The 24217-nt window shown below is 38.6% G+C and overlaps 2 protein-coding genes across 2 annotated transcripts; one reads left to right on the top strand and one right to left on the bottom strand.

The window, feature by feature from the left end:
* The first annotated feature begins 819 nt into the window (after nt 1–819).
* On the top strand, nt 820–6291 carry LOC131771067 (mitofusin-1). Its single transcript, XM_059086823.2, has 5 exons — nt 820–1538; nt 2442–2669; nt 3174–3858; nt 4317–4468; nt 5240–6291. Exons 1-5 carry the CDS (start codon nt 882–884, stop codon nt 5441–5443), a joined length of 1926 nt encoding a protein of 641 aa, XP_058942806.1. The 5' UTR covers nt 820–881; the 3' UTR covers nt 5444–6291.
* Nucleotides 6292–8400: 2109 nt separating this feature from the next.
* Nucleotides 8401–18345, bottom strand: LOC131771066 (complement C2-like). Its single transcript, XM_059086821.2, has 9 exons — nt 18155–18345; nt 14120–14171; nt 13154–13363; nt 12520–12690; nt 11793–12060; nt 10884–11320; nt 10402–10509; nt 9852–9960; nt 8401–9300 (listed from the first exon to the last, which is right to left on the bottom strand). The coding sequence occupies exons 1-9, from the start codon at nt 18158–18160 to the stop codon at nt 8649–8651; spliced, it is 2013 nt and encodes a 670-aa protein (XP_058942804.2). The 5' UTR covers nt 18161–18345; the 3' UTR covers nt 8401–8648.
* Between the last annotated feature and the right edge of the window lie 5872 nt (nt 18346–24217).

Here is a 24217-nt window from a genome sequence, read left to right as displayed (position 1 = left end):
ATTTGTTACTAGTGTTTACGCGGCTCCATATAGTATGTCCAGTTTCCTCGCCTTCGTTATCATCTTGCTCTCACCTGTACGTCTTTTTGAGGGAACACCCTTTCTGTATGATGTTTCTTTAAAGATTTCTCTTAGTAATGGTTTTTGTGGCATTAAATGTCACTCGCTCATAGGGATTTCTTCAGGGGTTTGGAACTGTTAGGTAGTATCGTGTTTCAAAGGGCAAGATTCGATTGTTTTTTTTTCCCTTCTGAGAGTTGGTTGTCGATAAAGTTTTTCGGGTAGCCTCTCCATGCCAAATATTTTTTTAACTGTCTAATGTTATCTTCAAATTTTTCTTTTGAAGCCGTTCTTTGCTCCCGTTGGGTGTGGATGTGCAGAAGTGGGTATGTGTAGAGGTGGGTCCTCATGTCCAGAACTGAGTCCCTGTTGAACCTTTTACATTTATGGATAGTGGTGTCTGAAAGAGATATTTCAGCCGTAAATTTGGTTGTTGGGTTGTTTCAATTTGTTTGTTCAATGAACTGGTTGACGACATCGCTGTTGGTGGGTTCGGGATGAAAATGTTCATTGCGGCAGGATGGCGGGATGGAATGAAAATAGCGGCGGGATACGGGATTGAAAAATTATGTTTTGGACCCTCCCAGAAGGCTATGACACTAAAACTGTTATTTTGTTGTAATATGTTCTACAGGCACCAAAATTTGTGCTTACCTTTGCAGAAAGCTACATAAGTAATTCTGACATGTATGCCCACATTTTGATCGAAAGGGATTAGAAATTTGCATATACGGGTCACGAGGCAAAGCGCATGTCATATCTATCTCCACAAGCGAAGTCTAAATCAGTTTGATTATAATTATATCAAAGAAAGGTTAACGATGTTCGCACAGTTTGCACCAAGAATTCGAGAGATAAAGCTCGCAAGAGAGCAGCTACAACATTTAGTGAACGCTTTAACGGAAACCAGAGATGATGTTCGTCGTCTCCTTAACGAAGAGTGTTCCACCTCAAACGAGTGGCAAGATTTCGAGACAGTCTCCAATCGAATTGACCGGTTAAACGCCTCTGCAATTCAGCTTACAACACGGGCGGAAAGTAAACTGCAGGTCGCTTTTGTTGGTTCCGTTGGCGCCGGAAAATCGACTTTGATAAACGCCTTACTCGGTGAAAACATAATGCCTGTTACTCGAGCTGAGACCACCTTTTGCAACGTAGCGGTGACCGGGTCTTCAAGCGACGAGTGGACGGCGGTCGAAAGAAGCTCTGGTAAATCTCTAGAGATTTCCGAGTTTCGACAACTTCTTCACGTTCTAAAAGCTAAAGAACAGCGGGAAACACTCGGTCTCACCCCGGCCAGTATTATTGATGTGAAATGGCCTACAGCGCGATGTAAGGCTCTTGTGGAAAATGTTGTGTTGTACGATACTCCGGGAATAGGCGAACGGAAGGCTACAGATGATGCAGTGACCGAACTCTGTAAGTTTGTGGATGTCATTGTCGCCGTTATGGATATTCATAGCCCCAGTTTGAGAACCGTAAGTAACACCTTACCATTTTAAATGAGATCAACCCCGAAAGCGAAACAAGGCTCTTAAATTACTGCCGAGCTAATGAAGTTTGTGCTACCAAAACTAACACACTGACACACTCTCCTCATCGCTTGCTCTGAGTTAGCGAGATTTATCGATGAGACTGAAAAATGCTACAAGTCCAACCCCTCAGCATTTTATTAACTTATATTTAGGAATTGAAATCAATTTTTTTCCCAGGACGACTCCATGTTTCAGAGACGCATGAATGACGCCATATTGTATATTTCCTTTTTGATTTGAATATTTGAATCTGACTAAGTATGTTCAAAACATGTATAACTTTGCTCTACGCTGTACTTATACCCGAAAAACCTGTCGTATTTTTTTGTTAAGATTCCGCGAGCGAAACAGTGAAGAGTTTTCTTCAGAACTGGATTCAATATTTTCTTGGGTCAATGTTTATTTTTTCGTAGAATGATTACAATGCTTGGGTAAATATTGCTGATATACATACACGTGGCGCCTTATGGATTATTGTTTTGTCGGTAAATTAAGGGGGGGGATTTTTAAGGATTGCACTGCTCTTAGTGAATAAGCAGTCGGGATAAAATCAGAGATACTCTCAGAGAGCCACTGCCTGTAACTGGGCTTACTATACTAGTAATTCACATAGTAATTTCGAGCGGAAGAAGATTATGCTAATCCGTTTCGCTTTGTGCTTGCCAAACCGAAATGCACTTTCCAGGCTTTACTGACTGAATTCTGTCACACTATTGTAACAATTGTAATTAAGCTTCGAAAGTATAAGGCTGGTTTTATCTATCGACCTGGCCTTTGATTAATTTCGACGTGTAATTTACGTGCATAAGTGGTGTTCAAAATGTAGTCATCTCAACTGCCCTGTAGGTAGTGGATTTCGTGACAGCTGTTAACTGCAGATACACTTTGGGGGTTTTCACCAAGTGGGACATGTTTCAAGAGAACCATTCTTCTGACGACTATACAGAAATCCCGACAGGCGACATTAAAGATCGCTGCGTGGCAGAATTCATGACTGCTGTGTCTGACAGAGGAAAGGTTTTCTTCATTGACTCGCAGACTCAAAGGGAAGCAGTGAGGTGTCCTTTACAACAGGTAACTATGGTGAGACTTGAATTGACTCTTAATTCAAGGGCAGTATTTCCAATATTTAGAATTAGAGCTGAACCCTTAATTTCTCATTCTTACCAGAGTAATAAAAATTTCTCTCTCCTTGTGAAAGAAGGACATGAATGGTAAGAGGCTAGATAAAAATGTTAGCGAAATCTTTGCGAGTTGCCTGGGAATGAGCACTTCTACCAAGAGGAGAAAAAATACTCCAGGTCCCTTCATCTCCATGGTTATTTCTTTATCAAACTTTTGGTCCAAAACCGAAATTCTTCCAACGACAGGCTCCTATAATACCAATCAACTTGAATTATTATAATTTAATGGACGAGAAATATTTCTAAGCTTATTTAAACACTGCTGCAAACTTTCCCTTAAACTTTCCCTTATCAAAATTTCTGGATCACCCCCCCCCCCCTCCCTCTGGTATTTGCCCTGCTAATTAATTATTTAGCCTTCCCAGACCAACTTTGCTCATTTTTTTTGAAGCAGAATGAAGCCTCATCCACTACTTCAGATGAAACAGAAACAGAGGGTTCCCGAGGATTTAAGGAATTCGAACGCAATTTGGTCGAAGCAGCTAAAGGTGCTTTAAAATTCGACACACTCAAGTACGATATGCAGGCTTTCGTTGCACAAGCAAAGGGGTTGTCAGGAAATCTGGGCAGAATAATGGAAAGCCGAAAGAAAAAGAGAATTCAGCGGCTCTCAAACCGGATGAACAAGCTTACCGATGCCGAGAATAGCATAAAGTCGCACCTGTCTCAAGTATCAAGTATCCTTGTAGATGTAGTGAAGCGCCTTCAGCGAGACCGACAGATTGCTGAGTTCAAGATGCAAATAGAACATGACATGAAGAACGGTGTCTCTCCAGAAAACGCCTTAGATCGGTGCCGGGATGGTTTGAACCATAGACTCCACGTTCTGGTGAAAAAGGACAAAGATCTCAAGGAACAGTTGGACTGTATCTGGAATTGCCTGTCGAAAGTGGCAGATGGACCTGGTAGACTCACTTTCCAAGTAACGGAGCCCACGTGGAAAAGCGAGGATTTTCAGCTCGACGAGAGTTTCGAATATCAAGGAAATGACCTACACGGCTGCTTAACAAATCCAAGTTTACCTTCCAAAATGGTGTGCTGTGGTTTATTAGGAGCTTTGATATATGGTCAAAGCGGAGGTAAGAAGTTCCTCTAGGTGTCTTATAAACTTCCATTCGGACATGATCATGTTGGACCAACCATAGGCAGGCCTAGAAATTGAAATTTGGCTTTACGGTAGCAAGTAATAACAAATCTATGTAGCCCGTAGGCTGTCTAGTGCCTCCAATTGCCTAAATATATCTTTTATCCATTCATTCAATTATTCATTCTTTCTTTCTTTCATTTACTGTTTTGTTTGTTCATTCAACTTTTTGTTAGATTCTCTCTGCTTTAGCTGCGTAAGGTTTTGAGTTTTTGGTAGCAAAAATCCCGCCAGTAAGAGGTGGGTTTCAATCATTAGTGCAGAAAGATCAACTTTCAGATGATCTGAATTCCTACGTCGACTCTCGTTGTCAACCTCGCCTCGAAATTTTTGGATGTCCACATAAAATGATTTTATCTCTTTCATCTCGCAAATTGCTTTTTATTTCTTCAGCTCTAATCTCAGCAATTGGTGTACCTGCGGTAAACAGTTTAGTACCATGGACTGATTTGAATGGATGGCTGAAATACTTTTGGCCCGCATGTCAAGCTGAGGTCACTGCGGTCCAGAAGTTCTTCGAAACCAAAGTGAAGACATTACACGAGGTGTGTATAATTCACTAAACTTTAAAAGTTACAAAGCCGCCTTTCTTGTCTAAATAGCGTATTGCGATGAACAGTTTTGATAAAGTTTCAAGTGACAACGTGCAAATACATACAATTACGAGGAAGAAAGCGAATTCGAAAGATTTTAAAGTTGGCCAGTCACAAACTTACTCCGACTATTTAGGTTCTGAAAGGGGGGAATATAAGCATTATAACCCACTCGTTAATTTTCGCTATTCTGGTGGGTTCTTTACGTCACGTGGCGTAAAATCACGGCACAGTTACCACGCAATAACCCCTGATTCTTTCCGTCGAAAAGAAATAAAGCCAGCGCAAAAAGCCAGCCCACTTTTTCATCATTATTTCTTTAAATGGAACAAAAAGGAAGTCGCCTTTTTAAAGTCCACTGATTTTGACAGAAAAAAGGTAATCTCAAGTACTGCTCCGGAAAGTGCAAAAAATGTCGACAAAATTTGCTCTCAACGCACCATACGAAAATTAGTGGGAGGGTTATGGAATAAATAAACCCCTTCTGGTTTGCTGGTATGTCGGTTGACAATTTACTTGGCTGAGAAATTGTCCTCAAAATTTCACATTTGCCCTGGAAGCTTTGCATCTCAGCCTAATTTTCATTTCTCGCAGCAGACGTTATCAGCCAACGTACGTACCAGTCGTCTGAAGGGATTTATTTACTATTAACGAAAGTCTTACGTACAATTATGATTTATCAGAAAAAACTTAACAGTCCTTGCATGCTTTTTCCCTCCATAGGAAAAATGCGAACAAGTGGCAGTTGCAGGAATAAGTGACTTGAAAGAAACGGCGGAGATTAGAGTTCGCGGTGTAAAACGTTCATTAGAAGACGATATAAGATTCATCCAGGATGGAGAAAACTTTCTCAACAAACGGAGGAGGATTACAGATCGTCTACAAAGTTCGTTTGAGGCTTTTGAAGACAAAATACACGATATTTGAGCACGACAAACCATAAACGTTGAGCTTCCTTAGATCTAAGATGGAAGAGTTAAGAGACACAATAGATCGTTTATGAAAGTTACCCTTTAAGCATTTGATTTAATCAGTTAACAAGATTTTTGAGATGAGCCGAGGAAAAAATTATTTTCATGTTTGTTTCAGAGTTAAGGCTGACCTATAGAGCTTAGTAAGTTGTTTAATCAGGTAGTTCTCGGGCATGAGAATGCCTCTTTGATCAGTCGAGCTACAGAAAAAACATTTTTACCAACTTGAAATGTGTAAGATTTTTGTAAAAGATTCAGTCGAAACTCTGAAAATCCGACAGAAGCACACAACCACGGGTAGGGTGCTTTCATTTTGTTTGGGACAGTTTTTAGATTCCGGCATTGACAACTTATGAGCCTCAAGAAATGCATGAGTATGATACCAATTACATGCACCATATAATTATCACCGTTTGTTTGAGGGACAAAAGATTTTTGACATTTTCTCGAATTTTTCTCAATTCCGTGGCTGTACATTCTGATAAAATTAAATGCATGAATTCATTTGTTTACCTTGTGCGTGCCGAACGAGGTGAAGACCAAGACCAGTTGAGTCGTCAACGAGATTTAACCCAAGTAAGTGGACTTACTTCGCTCCTAAAATTGCTATCACGAGGAGCTTTATATTTCTGTTCATATGAACACAGAAACTATTTCAAAGTTGAGCGAAAATTTAAAATTGTCACTCCACAAAACGAGAAATACTTGGACTCATTTTTTCCATGGCTGCATGTTAGGGCAATAAGAAGCCAAAATTTAAGCCGAACTCGTCCAACCTGCAATAAAGCAAATTCTGAACGGTGATTTTATTGATTTCTTCTCCATTTTAAATTAAAAACAAGACAACAACAACTGAGATGATACACAACATACAGGAACACATTAGTTATTAATCTTTCTACCTCGTTTTTTAGAAGGGAAATTTAAATGTTTCATCTAAGATTCAAAACACTTTTCGTAACGCATCATATCTGTGTAATGTGTTAAGTTAGGTATCAGTTCTCGATATTCCGTCCGGTAAGATTTCCACGAAAACAATAGATTACCTTTGGGACAATGGCTATGTTCTACAGTAGTATGAGGCTGTAGGGAAATGCTACCTATGATTAAATTAATTTATAATGGTAATTGAACTGAGTGGAGTGCAATTTGGGCTGAAATGATATGCGTGATTTCAAAATTGAACGGGCACGCAGTACGAGTTCGATTTGAAGTCACAAGTATGATTTTAGATCAAAATTGCACGACACGAGGTTCAATTACCACTTTATCACATCCATTTTGAAATCGCTCAAACACAGGACTTGGTCAGTTCAAATATTTTACTGATGCAGTACTGAGCTGGTTTGAAATTAAATTCATACATTTTTTGGGAGGAAAAAATAACAGTTTTGGAAACAAAAGTAGCAAAATTTGACACATGATACTCTTTGTCTCACATTTTACTGCAATTTGATTGGTTACTTCAAACAAGCCTTGAAATCTGATCGGTTGTTTTTTTTTTAGTATAGCCTCCTCATTGGCTGGGAAAAAGATGCGATTTAAAGCAAAAAGTGGTGCGATTCGTGAATAAATTGCACCAATTAGAGCCAATCAGATAACAGGGACCGCCAGTGATTTCAAAATGGGTGTAATAAATAATTAGATGAAATGAATACGGTTTCATTTAATCGTGATCTCTTTCCTTCACGGGAAAGAAGAACATTACTCTCAACATGTGGCTTCAAAGCTCAGCTGAAATTAACGCCTGACCGGCTAGTATCTGAGAGGCATCGTTCGAACTCCGTCGGAGCCAGAAATTTTTGAAGACTTCTTTTCAGCAATTCTTTGACTGCAGACCACCTGCAAGGATCACTTCTGTACTTCTACATTCAATTCACTAAAATTTTATCTATCAACATGTCCATCTCATGGTGTGATGCATTGAATTTATTAAAAACACATCGCTCTCTGTAAAAAATATAGAGGTAAAAAAACACTTCTAACAACTGATCTCCATGGTGGTTGCTATTTCTGATTCAAGAAGACGATCGAGGATGGGGAAGGCAAAGTATGAGAGACGAGACAATTGTTTATCACTATTTTCTAAAAAAAAAAAAACCTGATTCTTAAGTACGGCAATGTTATATTCACGACTTTTCACTAATGTGGTTGTTCCTTTCTAGCTATTTTTCTCTCCTTTAAAAAGTCTGTATCCATTTTATGAGTTATTTCACAGCAAGAAGCTTAAAAAATTACCTTATCTCAAAATTTAAGCAGATCATCCGCTAGAATTTTGATTAACTTCACTGTCTAAATCATTTCCTCGCTAAACTACCCTTAATGTCAAGCAGTGGAAAACTAATGTTCAATTTTCCCTCCACTGTATACAATTTAACTAGTGGTTAACTTTAATCTAGTTATTAATTTCGACCACGATAAATAGGAGGCATTCTAATCACAAAGATGCTTCATTAACGGCATATAATGATCGAGTGGACGATTGAATCCTTTATAAACGTTTCAAAGGTGACAGTACTTTTTAAAATTTCTAGGGAAAGTATATTGATCGTACTTGCGATTACTTCAAACGGAACAGTTGAATTTCGGGTATTCATTTGAATAATGTAAAGCCAAACCCAAAGTGATCAAAAAGGCGAATGAAGCAGAACGATCGAGGGGAGGCACATTTCAATGGAACTAATTGACTTTAGTCTTGAATGCAAGCAATTGGTTTAGAGCTTGTTCTTTTCAGACGAAATTCCAGACCGAATTTAACCGAAACCAGTGTAATACTGGATTACGTTCAACAACCAATTGTAAATTTCCCTAACACATGATTGCTGAAACATCTCAACTGAACGCCTACAAGCGCGACTTTCTATGAATATGAGTGAGGAGGATCGCGCCTAAAATTACAAGACACACTTTCGATTCCTTCTTTCGTATTTTATTCTTCTGGTTTCATAATCCGGACTTCTTTACGTCTTGAGTATTGAATACTACGGCAAAGTAGTACTTCGTAAAGTTTATACAAGGGAATGTTCTGATGTCACCAAACTTATCGGCATTTTTACTCTTCCTCTTAAGTTGTTGTCGCCACATTTAATTATGTTATTCTTTTTCTATCTTCGACCCACAACATATCAGAAACAAAATTAAATTGTCTTTGTTCATTCAAATCAGTTATGTCGTTTTCGCGGGTGTCTGCCTCTTCTTTTCGGTGGATTCGTTGTCTCCAATATCCACCCGAAATACGGAGTCACCCGGGTAAAAAAACTGTAACGACCTTTTACCCCGCATCCCTCACCCCAGCTCACCAGCCCGGCGACGGTCCATCGATAGCCTCTGGTTTTTGAATCATAGTTCTCGCGCAAAAATGGTCCCCCACCATCACCTCGGCAAGAATGTTGCCACGCCTTATTGTGTTCGGCGCAAAACATGACTGTCCTGTTAAATGCCTGACGGGTGCTATTACCACAAGCTTTATCAGGGGATACCTCCAGGGCGACATGCACCGTCACTTTGCTTCGGCCCCTCTTCCGATGTTTTGAGGATTTCTTATCTTGCTTCGCTTGAGTTTGTTTTTCACCCCATCCAGCGACAAAGCCGTGTTTTCCAGGAGCTGCCAAGTCATTATGCTCTGCAGGCAAGCATACGGGACTCACATACTTTCCAAACTTGACTTTTCGGTTTAGTTTAATGAGCGCAATGTCGCTTTCATGGCTTTGCCTCTTGTAGTTGTCGTGTATGTGAATTTTAGCGGCTTCAATGACTTGTTCCGGACTGATTCTTCTGTCTCCAAGATGGTGGCCTCCAGCTTTTATGGTGTATCTACAGAAAACGTTGATTGATGGAATTGGATGAGGTAGTCTAAGTTAAATTGATCATAATTCTACTGATGTAAGAAACTAATGCTAAGGTCAGCTCAGTATGGGAACCTTTTGAAACTTTGGATGCGGACCGTAAAGAGATACGTGCGATCCGTAGATTGTATCCCACTTGTGTGAATCTCTGCACACTAAGCCTGAGTGGCTTGCGCTCAATTCTCATAAAGAGCGGGGATTACTGGACATTTGGGGCACGCTTGTTCTGCCTCATGGCGTAAAGAACGAGGAATATTACATTTGAAGCGCGTTACGTAAATGTCGCGCATGCTCCTGAACTTGGTGCAAAGCAAGTTTTCTCCGCCACTTTGTCAAGATACATCAACAATTATGTTGCAGTAACGCTATTTGTATTTGTGTTCGAAACACTGATGGCGAAATGGCCTTACTATCAATGATAAAGTAACTAAAGAGGATTAATGGCTGAAGATGTTACTTGAGTCTTAAGGAAGCACAAGTTTTAGTCCCAAACACATTTTGGGTGACTTGATCACTTACTTGGAAGCAGGGCGCACGACGGCTCTCCATGTTTTAGAGTAAAAGCAATGTGCCGCAGTGATGACCCACTCCTTGCTGATTAGAGCTCCACTGCAGATCTTTGCACCCCCTGACAAATTAAAAAAGTTATGTGGTCGATCAATAAGCTACCCTCAAAGAGACTCTAATCCGCCAGAAAAACAAAGGGCCCGCGAAATTTGATGTTAAAACACTTCTCAAAGAGTGTACTTTGGATTTAAAGAACTTGCGATGATTGACAGCCTCCGAGGCACAAAGACAAATCAACCCTATTCGATACGTCAAAATTGAAAAACTCTTCCTTAAAAATATCCTTATTATACTAATAGGTTCGCTAACGTAAGAAGAAAAATTTCAAAGGAAAACAAAAGAAAACAAAGCAACGACATTATGATAAAGGGGTGACTTTAGTTGTAGCCATGGTGTAATGGCCTATATACTATGGTGACCAAGGCCATCCAGATATAAAAGAATTGCATACACCACACTCTAGGAATACGTTTAATTTACTTGATCCTTTTTGCGTGCTTACCGTTCCAGTGGAGGCTAATTTGCCAAGGCCATACACCACTTGTCGCCCTATTGCCCCGCACATTGCGAGCTCTTGGTTTGGTCACACTTACACCACATTCGCTAGGATCTAGAGAAGAAGAATGAGGTTGTGCGGCTTAGTTTTGATTCCTTTTCATGAAACGTAGCTGTACAGATTAGCTTAAAACAGAGTTTTCTCCCGCAATTTGAGTTGAACTGTGGTTTTCATTTCTGCGCTCGATTTCCTACTAACTCACGGCTTTTAGTAATAAAGTAACAAGTTGAGATTTTTCGGTACGATTTTTCAACTATCTAACAATGGATCAATATTTACATGAATAATTATTTGATGTGGCTGATCGTGATTCTTTCCATACTTTTTTGATATTTAGGTGTTGACGCTTTTTCTGATTTAAAATACTCAATTTGCTATTAATAGTTTTTGCGAAATATTTTGCTCTCTCTTTTTCAATAGCAACTCACCCTTTTTGTTCCTTGACACGGTTCGCCGTACAGCATCGAAAACGTCACCGTAATATCTCAGAAATATAAGATGGCTCTTCTCAGGCTGCGAGACAACAGACGACAAAAGCCGCGTATTGGGACTCTTGCCGACAGCAATGGAAAAGATCTGAAAAGATTTCTCGCTCTCCAATAAACGCGACGCCTTTGGGTGGCTTGTTCCCATGTTCAATAGTCCATTGCTTATGATAAACATGGCCTTATTGCTATTAGTCCGAGTATTAGGGACCAGCCTTCGCCGTGTCATGTACATGGCCCTACCGAGGGAAGTACCGCAACCCCCTGATTTCTTGATACCACCAATCTTTTTTATCACTCTGTCGGACGGAGATGCGAAATTCATGAAAGTATATGGTTTACTGTTGTACGAGACAACTGCAATACGAATATCCCCACGCCTGTGAACAAGAAATGACGCAAAAGTAAAGACACAGAGGGCGTGAAAAGGTTTCACTTACAGGTGTAATTACACTATTAGCCTGTTCGACCACAATTTTCCATGTAATTATTCATACCAGGACGATGAACTATATCAAAGTGCGCCGTGTGCTCCTATGCTTGAGCTATAAGCTCGGCTGCTGATAACAAGATATGTCGCACCGATTACAGAACCCTTGTTAAATTTGTGTAGTATACACTGGGATTCACAACACTAATGTGACAAAGATATTCTGGATTTTCTAGATGTGGGGAAAACGCAGAAATCCTTTATGCATGATGAGTACAGCTTAAAGTATCTTCTCAGCACCGTCTTAAAAATTTTAGCTAATCTCAGGCCGGAACTTATCATTAAAAAAGAAAAAAAAAACACAAGCCTGTTTCTCAACATGCAGTCTATATACAATACTACTTGCGATACTCATTACTCACATCACAGTTGCTGCTAGTACTCTGATGAGTTCTTGAGCAAATTTGAGTCCAATCTTGTAGTCATCCTTGGTGACTCCATCAGATACATCCACTAAGAAAATCACATCCAGACCTCCATTGTAATCGAGATCAAGCGAACGACGTGTTCTGGAATTGGAATGAACCTCGGAACATGAATCGTTTGATGAGCACAGATGCTTGAAGTAATTGTCTAAAAGACTGTGACGAATAAAGGCGGTGGCTTCGTCCACATCCATCACTTTTTTGTCTAAGGAAAAATAGCAGCATCACTTTAGTTCCGATTTAAAAATTTCCCATTTGAGTTGCGTCTATGGTCCACATGAGTGGGAGATTTTCCTAATATCAAAAGCAAAAAGTAAGGCTAAGCAACCAGGCCATCTGAAGCAACAAACTTTGCTACCACCCTTTTTAGTTTGCTGATAAACTTTAATAATCTTGCCAGGAAAATAGCAATAAAACCGAAATGTTTCTTGCTTAGAACAAAGACCACTGACCTCGGTCACAACGCGAGTCTGCACCACCGTGTGTTCAAAATAGAGTTACAATGTTATGGTTGCAAAAGACTAATGCTTGAACAAGCAATACGGAAAATCTCTTAGACTGACTTTCTAATAGGGGTTTATGGTGGATAATTCCGTCTTTTTCTCAATGTACTGAATTTACGTAACGAGAAACTTATCTTTTTGGAAGAAAAATTATAACTTACCGATGCACTGAGGTCGCTTACTCCATATCCCATGGTTCTTGCATACACTGACCACTGGTCCACGCAATTTGTAACCGCGGCTGCATCTGTATTTCACAGTCTTACCAACACTGAAATCAGATCCAATGAAGTAACCGTGACGAATCGTTCCCGGGTTACCACAGCTGGTTACTACAAAATTGAACAATTCAAAGTATTTTGAATAATACCCGAGTTACACGTCAACCATTTTAACTCCCTAACTCAATAAAACAAATAACGTATGTTACTAAATATTCCAATATTTAAATATTCCGCAAACTTTAATTATACTCCAAACACAATACACTTAAGGTGCTTGCAGTAAGTCAGCATTCGTATACGTCATTGATATCTCAGCCAATTTTGCGATGTGAATGCAGCTTCGACCGAGAAATTTTTTCAAAAAAAAAAAACAAATCGCCCTCGATTCAAAAATAAAAGGGGAATCTGTCGAGATTTAACCGAATGGCAGGTTAAGTACAAAGCCAACAGGTCATTTTAAGTCGCTTAATAAAGAGAGTATGTAAGGACCGAAAGCAAATGCCAAGACACGATTCTTAGAGATTAAGCATCAGGAAATCTATTGCATTTCCTGGGAATACAGATCCCCTACCTTTTGGGAATCTGCATTTTGGCTCCCTCCCTTGTAGTTTGCCCTCAAAGCAGCGCCTCACTCTGTCTCCCTCCACTTGCTTGTAGCCATTGACACAGTCATAAGTAACCCTAGAGTAGTTACAACAATGTCGGATTGCCACATGGAGGGGACGGGAATGAACAAGTTCCCTTACCACGGACTCACAGGTTCGGTTGCTAGGGCCAGTTGCTGGGTGTTAATCAGAAATAGACATGTTAGTGAATGACAAATCAACTAGTGAGTGCATGTAGACATGGACGATTAAGCTAAAAAAGCGGATTCCCAATGCAACCTGCTTCCGAATGTAGCCTCTCTTCGGCGTCATTTTAAGACTCGAGCTGTCCATGCGGAAGAAAACAGTTATGCAGTTATACCACACATGTTTGAACACTTTGATGGAAAAAAGGCCACAAGGCTCCAAGAGCAAACTTAACGAAATTAGGAGCGACATGAAAGTAGCTTGGCATGGATTTGAGAAGTAAGGCTATTATTTGGGAATCAGTCTCTTTGTCTAACACTCTCTCGGCTGAGACAAAGAGGATACATTTTATTAAAACTGTCTGATCAGAGGTGGTCGCAGTCTCTATCTACTCACAAAGGGTAATAGCTTTGACTCTGTTATTGCTTTAGTACGGACCTCCGAAGTTTTACTTCAGTGTCAGTTAGCGGAAATTCCCCGCCTTTTTAAAATCACAACAAAAGAATAAGTGTAGTCGTCCTTACAACAAAACGCCGTTTTCAAGATATTGTCGTCAATTTACTTTAGTCATCACTTTATGATTTAATCATTTCTTTCAAGGCTAACCCACCCTAACCCAAACACTGTTAGACAAAGAGGTCATCTGTAGCAATAGAATACAATTAGTGAACCACAAGGTAGTCATCTAACTTAACTTAATCGCAATAAAATCTGGGATTGTTATTAGCAAGCGATAAATGTCTCACCTTTTTCGAATCCTTTCACAGAAGACACAGCGAGGCTCCACACAAAAAATGCCTGCAAACAGATGACACTCCTAATTTAATAGATATCACGTCGGTTTGTTTGTTCGTGCGCTTTAATTAATCTTTGCCTTCTTAACGTTCAGACATCTTGTAACGGTAATTAAAGCACAAATTGTATGGATTATTCTCTTAACGTGATTTTTTCTTCCTTTCTCCAAGGAATATTGACCCTGACCCGCCCTATCATCAATTAAAAATTTTTGACTCCCTGCATATTTAAGAAAGGCGTGATTTGACAACAACTCCCACGAGTACTGCTGTAATTTATAAACAATCAAAATCATCAAATTAGACATGCACGAGTCCTTGCAAAAAGATTGAAACCAAGAACTAAAATGATAAAAGCTAGCAGCCCATTTTCATATTTCATCTTCTTATATTGAGTATTCTTCAAAGTTTCAGCTGTGTTCACGACAAGTCTAAGAAAAACCAACAGCTGTGAGAAAAACTAAATCATCGCTTAAGTCATGATTGGTCCAATTGACAGCTAAGTAATTTACTGGTATGATAAATCTATTTACTGCCCTTGTGGGTAATATGCTACCAACAACTAAGACGAGCTGATCTAGAATCTAATGGAATTAGAATAAAGGGCAGAGTAGCTTTTCTGACAAGTTTTCTTTTATTTCTGGAAGAAAATATCAAGTGGTACACGACCGTCACGCAGGCATTATCATGCACTTTATTTAGGAGATAACATCTGGCGTTAAGTTATAAAAAATCTTGAGGAATTAGAAAAAACAAGCTTTAGTTTATAAAATGACTAAAAATAGGGAAAGGTCATTAGATTAGATGACGGTACAGACAATAAATCAAAGATGCGAACTGAGTAGAAGATACAAACTGTAAGTCGTACAAAAAAAAAAGGTTAAGTGGTTCAGAAGGGATTCATTCTTAATTATTTACATTATTCATCTTTTGAAAGAGTACCGGCAATCAACAGCGAAAGATAAGTAGCAGAAGAATTCTCAATAAAGCAATCCAATAAATCAAATATGGGGAGGCGTAACAGGTTTATTTTGAGCGTTTGGCGAACCAAAGATAAGTGTCTATAGTTACGTGTTGTTTATCTAGGAAAACTGCATGAGGAAAAAGTCATATGACTTGTTCAGTTTAATTTGCTTTCATAAAGGGAACTAGCATCATGAACATATGACTTATACGGTTTAGTTTGCTTTCATAAAGGGAACTAGCATTATGAACATTCTCCCGACTTTTTAACTAACATTTTCAAAGACTTGTTCGACAGTTAATTTTGCTCAGTATGTTTTTAAGATGTGACCAGCTAAATGATTACAAGTTTTGGTTTTCTTCGATCTTGGATTTTTCCAGCTTTTGCTTTTATATTCTCTCTCTTTCTTCTCCTTTTTTTTTTCGGTAATGTCAAATGATTGATTTCGACATGAAAATGAAGTTCAACCGATGGATAGATCAAACGGACGCATCCCTAACATTCGCGTGAATGAGATAAGGAGAAACTGGTTTTTCATCTCTGCTAGAATCGACCTCGAGTAGGCTAAGAATGTTCATCTCGTTATAGAGTTTATCTTTTTGACCTACAGGAAGAAAAATCTCGATCTTCTTTGATCCTCTTAGGAATTTTTTCAGCTATGTATCTATGAAATGTGCGACTACTGGCCGAAGTAGCTAAAGAGGTCACCAAAATCATTGAGCTTTATTCTTATGTCGAGTCTAACAGACCAGGACGACGTAAAAATGATTTATCACGGTGGATGTTTTTCGGTAAGGGTGGATATGGTGGATTCAGACAGATTGTCGGAAATCACTGGGGGGAATATGACATGCAACAAACTCAACTTGCAGCTCGAGACAGGAAGTTGCCAAGAAGGTTCCTGAGGATTTCCTTCTTATGTCGTTTTATCTGTTATGCGGAGATGAACTTGGGAATAATCAATCAAAATACAATTAAAAATGGTTTGCTTTTCAACAGCTGGCGCACGTGTCTGTGTGGTTGTATGTGGGAAGTGTAGTTGTAGATACAATAGTGGTTTATTGATAAAACGGGGTCCATTTGGTAGTTTGTTTTCGTCGTAAGACGTGGCGTGATTCTCTATGAATTGTCACAGTTTTCGGAAATGGTAATTGTAATCGTTAATAAATACGCCCACGCGAAACTATTTACTCTCTAAGCAAATGAAAAATGCACATTGCAATTTTGTTTCCCCAAATGAAACGGAAAGGTTCTACAGAAATGGTTGTAATACCTCATGACTTTGAATGCAGATGTTAATTAATAGAATTGATATTTGAGAATCTGGTTTTTGCGAAAAAAAAAAAATTCAAAGTGAAAAGATGAAAAAAAGAAAACTCAACCCACGTGTAAACAGGGTGCGAGAATTGCAATAGTGCACCATTCCTGCTCGACAAAATGTTATTTACATCCCTTGACTCGACCCTTTAGCAGTTTCACTTCATATTTTTAGAGAAGATTGGGCCAATAAAACAAAGACTGCATCACTTAGATAGCATTCTTAGTTTGTTATACCCTCTGGCTAGATATTCTGCTCGTATTATTCTCAACGAACCAAAATGCCCCTCGAAAAACTCGGTGTGCTCGACATTATGTATCCTACAATGGCATAAAGTCGTCCATGTAATCGAGCACAAAATCCATTGCACCGCTAAGGAAATAGTGTTTTATCCGTGTCAAAATTTCAAGTGATTGATCACTTTACGTGAGTATGTTTAGGCTAAGATTGAAGTTAATCGATTGTCTCAATTATAAATCAAGTCATTCATGTAATATTTGCGTGCGCAAATCAGTTATAAGAGGCAAAGATTCAAAGGATTTGCAGTAATGTCGAGTGAAATTCCTCGAGGCATTACATGTTTCCGATTTTTCTGGGCAATTTTCCATCGTAAACAGAGGTGGTAAGTTTAGAACATAAAAAAAGGAATATTTAGTCTTGATTATAGTTCACATCAATCATCATTTATGGATCCACGGTAGGATCCTTGTATCCGCTCTTAGCACAGCTGAAGTCATAAATAATCGTGTGCGTTAAAACAGACAACCACCAAACGGAAATAATGCATTTAAAATGGATCCCTATAACAGCGCTTTTAAATAATTATTTGTAATTTAATTCAAACAGGCAGTCAGATGTCATTCATTATGTTATGTCAGGTCTAAAAATCTGTAGTTGTTTATCCATGGAGATACAGTGTGTCGACTCTCAAAACAAAAATTGATCTTTAGTCTATTTAAATCCAATGTATATGACTTGTTCTGAAGACGACCTCACTTAACTCTCTGATCAATATTTCTCTTCAGCGCGCGAAAAATGAAAACAAACGAGCCGCGTCTATGCTTAAGACAATGCGCTATAAGAGACTGTTTTTCTTTCTTTTCAAATAGCTCGTCTCATTCTCTTTGAAGCAAACACTGCTGTTTTTTTAATAAGCACATCTCATAAATCACGAGGCTACTTTGCAGTAAAGATATAAATCAGCCATTAGTCATATATTCGTAGGTGAGGTCAGGCATGTTTAGATGACTTGTTTACCATACAGATTATATACTTCTGCGGGTAAACATCCTAACAAGTTGTGAGAATTGGTTGTAGTGTTTTCAAAACAGTCATAAAGCTCTTTAGTTTAAATCAGATGGCGGAATATTTTAAACAGTGCCTATCACTGCGATCAAAATGTTTTGATAGCAGGTTTACAAGTTGGATACAATGTTCACGCCAGCTCTGGAGAGAAACTTCGTCGGTGTCACCCGCCTCAGGTTTAGGGGTGCACATGATGTGAAGAATGGATTAAGAAGTGTTTTTAACAATCGCAAGCATGAGTTAGAATACAAAAGCTACGAGAGCATCTTTGGACTAAGTCGATAGAGAGTTCGCAGCGACATAAAATGAAACGTTTCTTTTTACTCCGTAGCTCCAAAAACGTTTTCATTTGGTTGCACTTTACAAAACAGATGTCAAGCAACAAAACTCTAGTACTTACCAACATTATTCCTCCGCCGTGCAGCGTTTCTTGTTAACAGCTATTCTCCCACCAGCTGGGAAGTAAACAAAGCTGTCTTAATCTCTCACTGAGTGTACTTTCAAATGTCTTAGCATGAACTATCTCATCGCTTTATCAGCTGCAGTTATACGATCCGCCCTCAGGCGAGGAATGACGCCGAGGGCAGGCGCCTGGACTTTTTCAGCAACACCTAAGACCTTCTCAGTCTTATAATCAATTTATCGAGAGCTATACGTGATGTGTGATTTAAGCATCATTATTGGCGCTTATTTCATTCTACAGAGAGTAGTGTGAGTAATGAGAGGCCGTAAAGGGCTAAGTCCTCTCTCGAGTTTCAACTTTGTTTTAGGTGTGTGCGGTTTTGCTAAGGACCACTCAAAAAGTCGTTTAAGTTAACGCTTCTTTGACGCATTCTGTTGTTAATCATGAATTGAGATCTACAACATGCGCTCCATAAAGATAAAGGTTTTGATAGAAAACATTTGCAGAGCCATGCTTCGGTAATTATTTATCTTTTTCACCTGTCAAATTCGTAGTTGCAAATAGATGAATATGTTTACAAACTTGTCCAGAGGGTGTATTAATGTCTGTTTAATTGCTAGGGAATTTTGCCTGTCTTGTTGATACCACTAATTGACGCCATATTGGGGTTGAGAATTAAAATGTATAATTTATTTTTGTCGCATAAAGTAATATTTGTATCAGTAAGTGTTATTTGTAGGTTCAAATTCTATTGCGTGCCTTAAGTTGCAAATATTTGCTCGACTTGATAAGCCAAATGTCCTTTCGTGAACTCTCCCTTCAAGCACCGCAGGTCTTTTTGCAAGAAACAATTCTGGGACGGAAATTGCAATAATTTACACTCAAAACTGCCTTCATCTTTGAAAGGAGCTAACTTGTCCAATTCCCACCATCATTGAACAAAACAAATTGAACAAAATATCTCCTTATGATAGACCTGAAATAACTACAAAGTCAGCAACACAGGCATTTTTCGGTCCTTTAGAGTAACCAAACACGCCGTTCGTGTCTTTCACCGAGACAGTTTCAAGCAACTCTATTACGCAAGGTGATCAACCTCAGGTGGTCAAAATCGTGGGAAAAAATAATAACCCAAATTGATTCCAATAAAAACTGACGAGTGATGCTTCAGTTTTCTGTGTCTGCCTTGAATTGTGTCTAAAACCGAGAAGAGATACGGGTCATCGCCAGAGGCCTGCTCGATAGCTGATTATGGTCGCACACGTTCGGGGTCAGATTTGATCCAAAGATCTCTGCAAAAGAGACTCGTGGCGCAGATTAACATTTCTCTCAGAGTATGTTCTGTGTATTTAAAAGAAACATCGGTATTACCACGTATTTAGACATCCGAGCCTGTAACAAGAAGGTGATTAGCCACCACTATACCGACATGTTGAGGGTCCGGAGCGGGAGTGTACCAAAGGGAATTTATTTTACCGGGTTGACGTGTGCTGTAGAAACCTTAAAACCTGTTACTACGTTTAGGACAAAAAAATTGTTATAGACTGTGGGTGAGCTGATCCGACCTTCTAAATCATACTTTGACATATTTTTCAAGTCAGATATTTCAAAAATTGTTAGTACCACACATGAAGACCGCCAACGTTGGCCTCGATTCCAGAAAGATACGTTACTCAAGAGTTTGAATAATATATAAACGTACTCTATTAGAGACTTGAGGACCGAGAAAACTACAGTCCTTCCCCTGGCAGAAAATGGCTGTGTAGGAATCATTCAGCCCTTCCCTATCCCCACCTCTCTCTCCCTGGGTCCTTGAATTTTGAATTGGCTTCGTACCGTATAAAACGCATGCAAACTTGATACTAAGTAAAAAGATCCCAGATGACAGATATTTTGATTGGAATTGCATTACGACCATGGTGCAAATTATGTCAATGTTAAAGAGTTGATCTTTTCAGTCTTGATTTCTTCAGAGGACGATGAGTCTTTCTCTCCGTTATTACAATCGATTTGCTAATCGAGGAATCTTTGGTGTTCAACGCCTGTAAAAACAACAGCTAAGCTACTTAATAAGTATAGGCTCAGGAAACTTAAACTTATTAACGACCAAAGGCGGATTTGAGGAACTGAACAACATTTAGTGTACGATCATGATTAAGGTATTTAATGAAAATAAAAATGAAATGTGCCGCGTTTTGCTTCCTCTGATAGAGCCGGCTGGGTCCACTCAGTCTAAATAAATAATTGGTTTTTAACTATACTTCAGTTCTGTAGGGCGACCGTCGCCTATCTCATAAGCCTACCCACCCTTGTCTGAAAGAGAACGAGCTGTAGTGTGGTATTATCTCGAAAATTCAGAAATGCAATATTTGACCAGCATGGCACTGCTTCCCTTACGTAAATTACTACTCGAGGTATAGATGTTCCTGAAATTTAACACCGTATCTATAACTCACTGGGTTTCTTCTCCTATGCTTCAAGAATACTGATTTTCCTTGAAATTGCTGGAGTACCAAAATAGGAAAGTTTGGTCCGATAGCGCAATTAAAACTACGTTACTTAAAGGAAACTGATCACATTACCGAGAGGAATGTGGTATTTATCTCTAATTAATTAACTTATTTCTCAGCATGGAAACTTTCTTTTAGATACTTACGTCGTTGCTGTTTTTCTTTAACTTGCAAGCTATCCCGAGAAAACAGTTTCAAAACTTAATTGTCACTTAATTGTGATCCTATTTAAATGTTGGACGTAAGGGTTTAGACGGAATTCCGTAACATTTGTAAAACGCGATTTGTCTTTAAAGCATTAATTCAAAATTCTGGATTTAAGCCCCTAGATAAACACCACTCCCTCGGTGGATGATAAAGCGGAATCCTGATCCTTTAGCCTACGTGCTGCCGGGAAGTTTTAGGTCAGATTTGGTTTTATCAACTGAGTTGATAATGTAAATTAGCCACTGTAAATATGCTCTAACGCATCCATTAGAAAAAGAGTTTTACCCCTATGAAAATGTAACATCACCGCGACATCCTACTAGTCAGTGTCAGCAACAAGATCCTTGGGGTTCAGCAACGAGGATTAGGCTTTGATCGACGGAAAATGAGAAGAGCAAATATATTTTCGTAGCTATGTATAGGAAACACTCAACGTGAATTACAGTTATCCTTCTAGAAATGATGACCAAATGGGAGTGTTTGACTCCCGTTGAGATTTTGATCATGATGGAGACCGGAAGTTATAGAAAGTCATTTTAAGTAATTGGTATATCAATAACTATAAACTTAAAATCGAAAAGGTAGTGAAGTTTACATTGGAAACCGTCGCGGTTATCTCCAAACCCAATTGGCGAGATCCGAACCGTCTAGATGACGCCCTCTACTATTCTTATTAATTTAAGACTTTCTTATCCAAGTTTTTTTTTCGACCTTCTTCCAAATTGTTGTGGTTCAAATTATAAATAGATAAGCCTGTCACATTTTAACAGGATCAAATCTTACCTTGATCTGGAGAGCTCAGAGTGAGCCTTTCCATGAAGTGGGATTATAGCTCTCCTCCTTCTACATAAACGCCCAAAGAGATCTCGGTTTAGTTCCGACATTCGGCAGATGTTTGAATTGCTAGATACTTGCTGGAATTTTCCCCACTTTCCTTGAACAAGCTCGGCTTTCCAGGAAATACTAGTTGTTGGATTAATCAGTAAACAAATATTATTATACATTGAAAAATTCGGCTTCAAGTTTCAATATTTTTATGTAAAATCCATGTTAATCTCATTCATCTTTACCAGTCTCTTTCCTGTGAGCATTACCTACGTGATCTTAGCTTTAAATTTTATATAGTACGTAAACCACCATCACTTCAAAGTTACATTCCTTTCAAAGACGTTTATCACATCCCCCAAATGACCTATCCGCTTTTTTTCCTTTTCCAAAACTTGGTCACTGACCACCGTGCCGTTTTATCTGCCATCCGTCATGTGATCGTTTCACCGTTTACACCCTAACATCAGTAGGTATACAGCTATTTCAATTTACGTTGTCGGATCAAAGCCTACAAGACAAGACCGAAGGGGAATATGGGATCTTAATGAATAATTATCAGCAAAATTAACAATGCCTCGTCCATACAGCGAAGATCTCCGATGTCCATGTCCATCTCGCGCCGACAACCCCGAAAGCCTAAAATTAATTCTAATCTACCCATACCGCCTTTCGGTCTTGTCCCGTACCCTTGAAGCTTTGATCCGACAACGTAAATTGAAATAGCTGTATTCTCCATATCGTTTTCTTTATATTTCATAAGGTGCTGACATGGAGAATTTGTTAATCAATCAAAGGAATATTTAGTTGGTAATCATTTCCTTTATTCCCTTGACCTTACTGTGTGATGCAGGGGTTATACTGTTGGGAGAAATTATATGCTAGTCACTCAGGGATTAAAGGGTTAAGCGTGCGGGATTGGCATGAAATTTGTAACTCTTTTCATAATCGCGTATTTACTCGTCTAGTTATGTAAGTGTGTAAATAAATTATTAATTTCGTGAAATCCAGGTTATTTTGTTGAGAATCGTCGTGTGTGTTATCGCGTCTACAAAGAAACCGCCAATCCAGCGACTCTTTTACCTCGAACGCACTTTCAATCTTCTTTAACCCTTTAACTCCAATGGGTGACCAAGACAGAATTTCTCCTTACGATATCAATACAATATCAACCAGATAAGTGATGAGAATAAAGAAAAATATCAATTTGAGGATAATTAGTTGATCCAATACCAAATTCTCTGAACTAACATTATAACAATGTTATGGTTGACAGTAAGGAGAATTACAAATTTGATCTGGAAGTTAAAGGGTTAATAAATCTACTAAGAAGAACAGTTGATTTTAAAGAGAATGTTAGTCATGGCAAAAAACGACAGCAAGACAGCAGACATCTGAAGGAAATACCGCCCCTTCTCGAATTTATTAAATAGGAATTTCAAGTTTTAAAAAGAGCCTAACTTTTTGCAGGCCGATACGTTATTTTGTAAATATACTCAATGTTCATGCACGCTTTGGCTATAACCGTGACTGTCTTCGTGTTTAGAGTGGTGCTAACACCTTTTCATAAAAGTAACGTAAAAGCAAAGAAATATGAATATATGCTCAGAGGGACATACTTTACTGAGCTCTAATTTTCTGAGCTAGTTACCATTTCTTATTACAATCATATTATTGTACTTAAAATAAAATGCTATGATTTCAAATCTTTCAGTTTTCAGCCTGTGAAAATTTGCAAAAACACATTTTTCGTTTCGTTTGACTGAGAAGACCGCCCATATTTCCTAATATCTTAGGTTCACAATTCTTCTGCGCAAAATTGGTTACATCTCAATCTAGCAACCAATCTACTGCATTTATAAACTGTTTCGTACTTTCCATCTAAGTTCCACAATCTTATTTTGGGGAAAATCCATGACAGGACGTGGAACGGCCGATTATAATTTAAAAGCACAAATAGTGCCTAGGAAGTGCTTTCACAACAAAGCAGTGTTTGTTTCGAATTTATCAAATGTTGACAACCTTGAATCTTAATTAGTTCACTTAAGAAACAAAACTTCGTATTGAAAGAAAAAGAGGCATTGTACCGTGATCGAAACATACTTACCGAGTTGATTCCGCTGGATTACGTACTGTTTCAAAGTTGCAAGTGGAAAAAGAGTATCGCTCACGCCCAGTTAAGTGAACATATAATCAGCTACAAGCTAGAGACTGCTAAAAATATTAAGAATATAATTTATTTTACAATAGACCCTTCTGGAAAGCATGTTATATTATACCTTTAAAATATTTTTTTGTCATTGTGAATTTCACTCAACCGAAGCTCTTGTTAAAACTTTCTTCTACCACTAAACCCACAAAGGCAACACCAGATTGCACGGCGAATTCGTTGGTTTTAGAAAACATAAATGGAAACAATATTAAAATATTGAATAAATCCCCTCGCAACACATCTAAATGAAAATCAAACAATACAAATCCAATAAATTTTCGTTTCAAAATAAAACAGAGGAAAAAT

Source organism: Pocillopora verrucosa, chromosome 4 (assembly GCF_036669915.1).
Source record: "Pocillopora verrucosa isolate sample1 chromosome 4, ASM3666991v2, whole genome shotgun sequence".
NCBI classification, from domain to species: domain Eukaryota; kingdom Metazoa; phylum Cnidaria; class Anthozoa; order Scleractinia; family Pocilloporidae; genus Pocillopora; species Pocillopora verrucosa.
This window is presented reverse-complemented; position numbering and strand designations above follow the sequence as displayed.

Coding starts and splice junctions, on each gene's coding strand:
- LOC131771066 (XM_059086821.2), bottom strand. Junction 12,691..13,153: donor AAAATGCAGATTCCCAAAAG/GTAGGGGATCTG, acceptor TCAATTTTGTAG/TAACCAGCTGTGGTAACCCG. Junction 12,061..12,519: donor TAAGCGACCTCAGTGCATCG/GTAAGTTATAAT, acceptor ATTTTTCCTTAG/ACAAAAAAGTGATGGATGTG.
- LOC131771067 (XM_059086823.2), top strand. CDS start 882: ATGTTCGCACAGTTTGCACCAAGAATTCGAGAGATAAAGCTCGCAAGA. Junction 2,670..3,173: donor TGAGGTGTCCTTTACAACAG/GTAACTATGGTG, acceptor TTTTTGAAGCAG/AATGAAGCCTCATCCACTAC. Junction 3,859..4,316: donor GATATATGGTCAAAGCGGAG/GTAAGAAGTTCC, acceptor TTATTTCTTCAG/CTCTAATCTCAGCAATTGGT.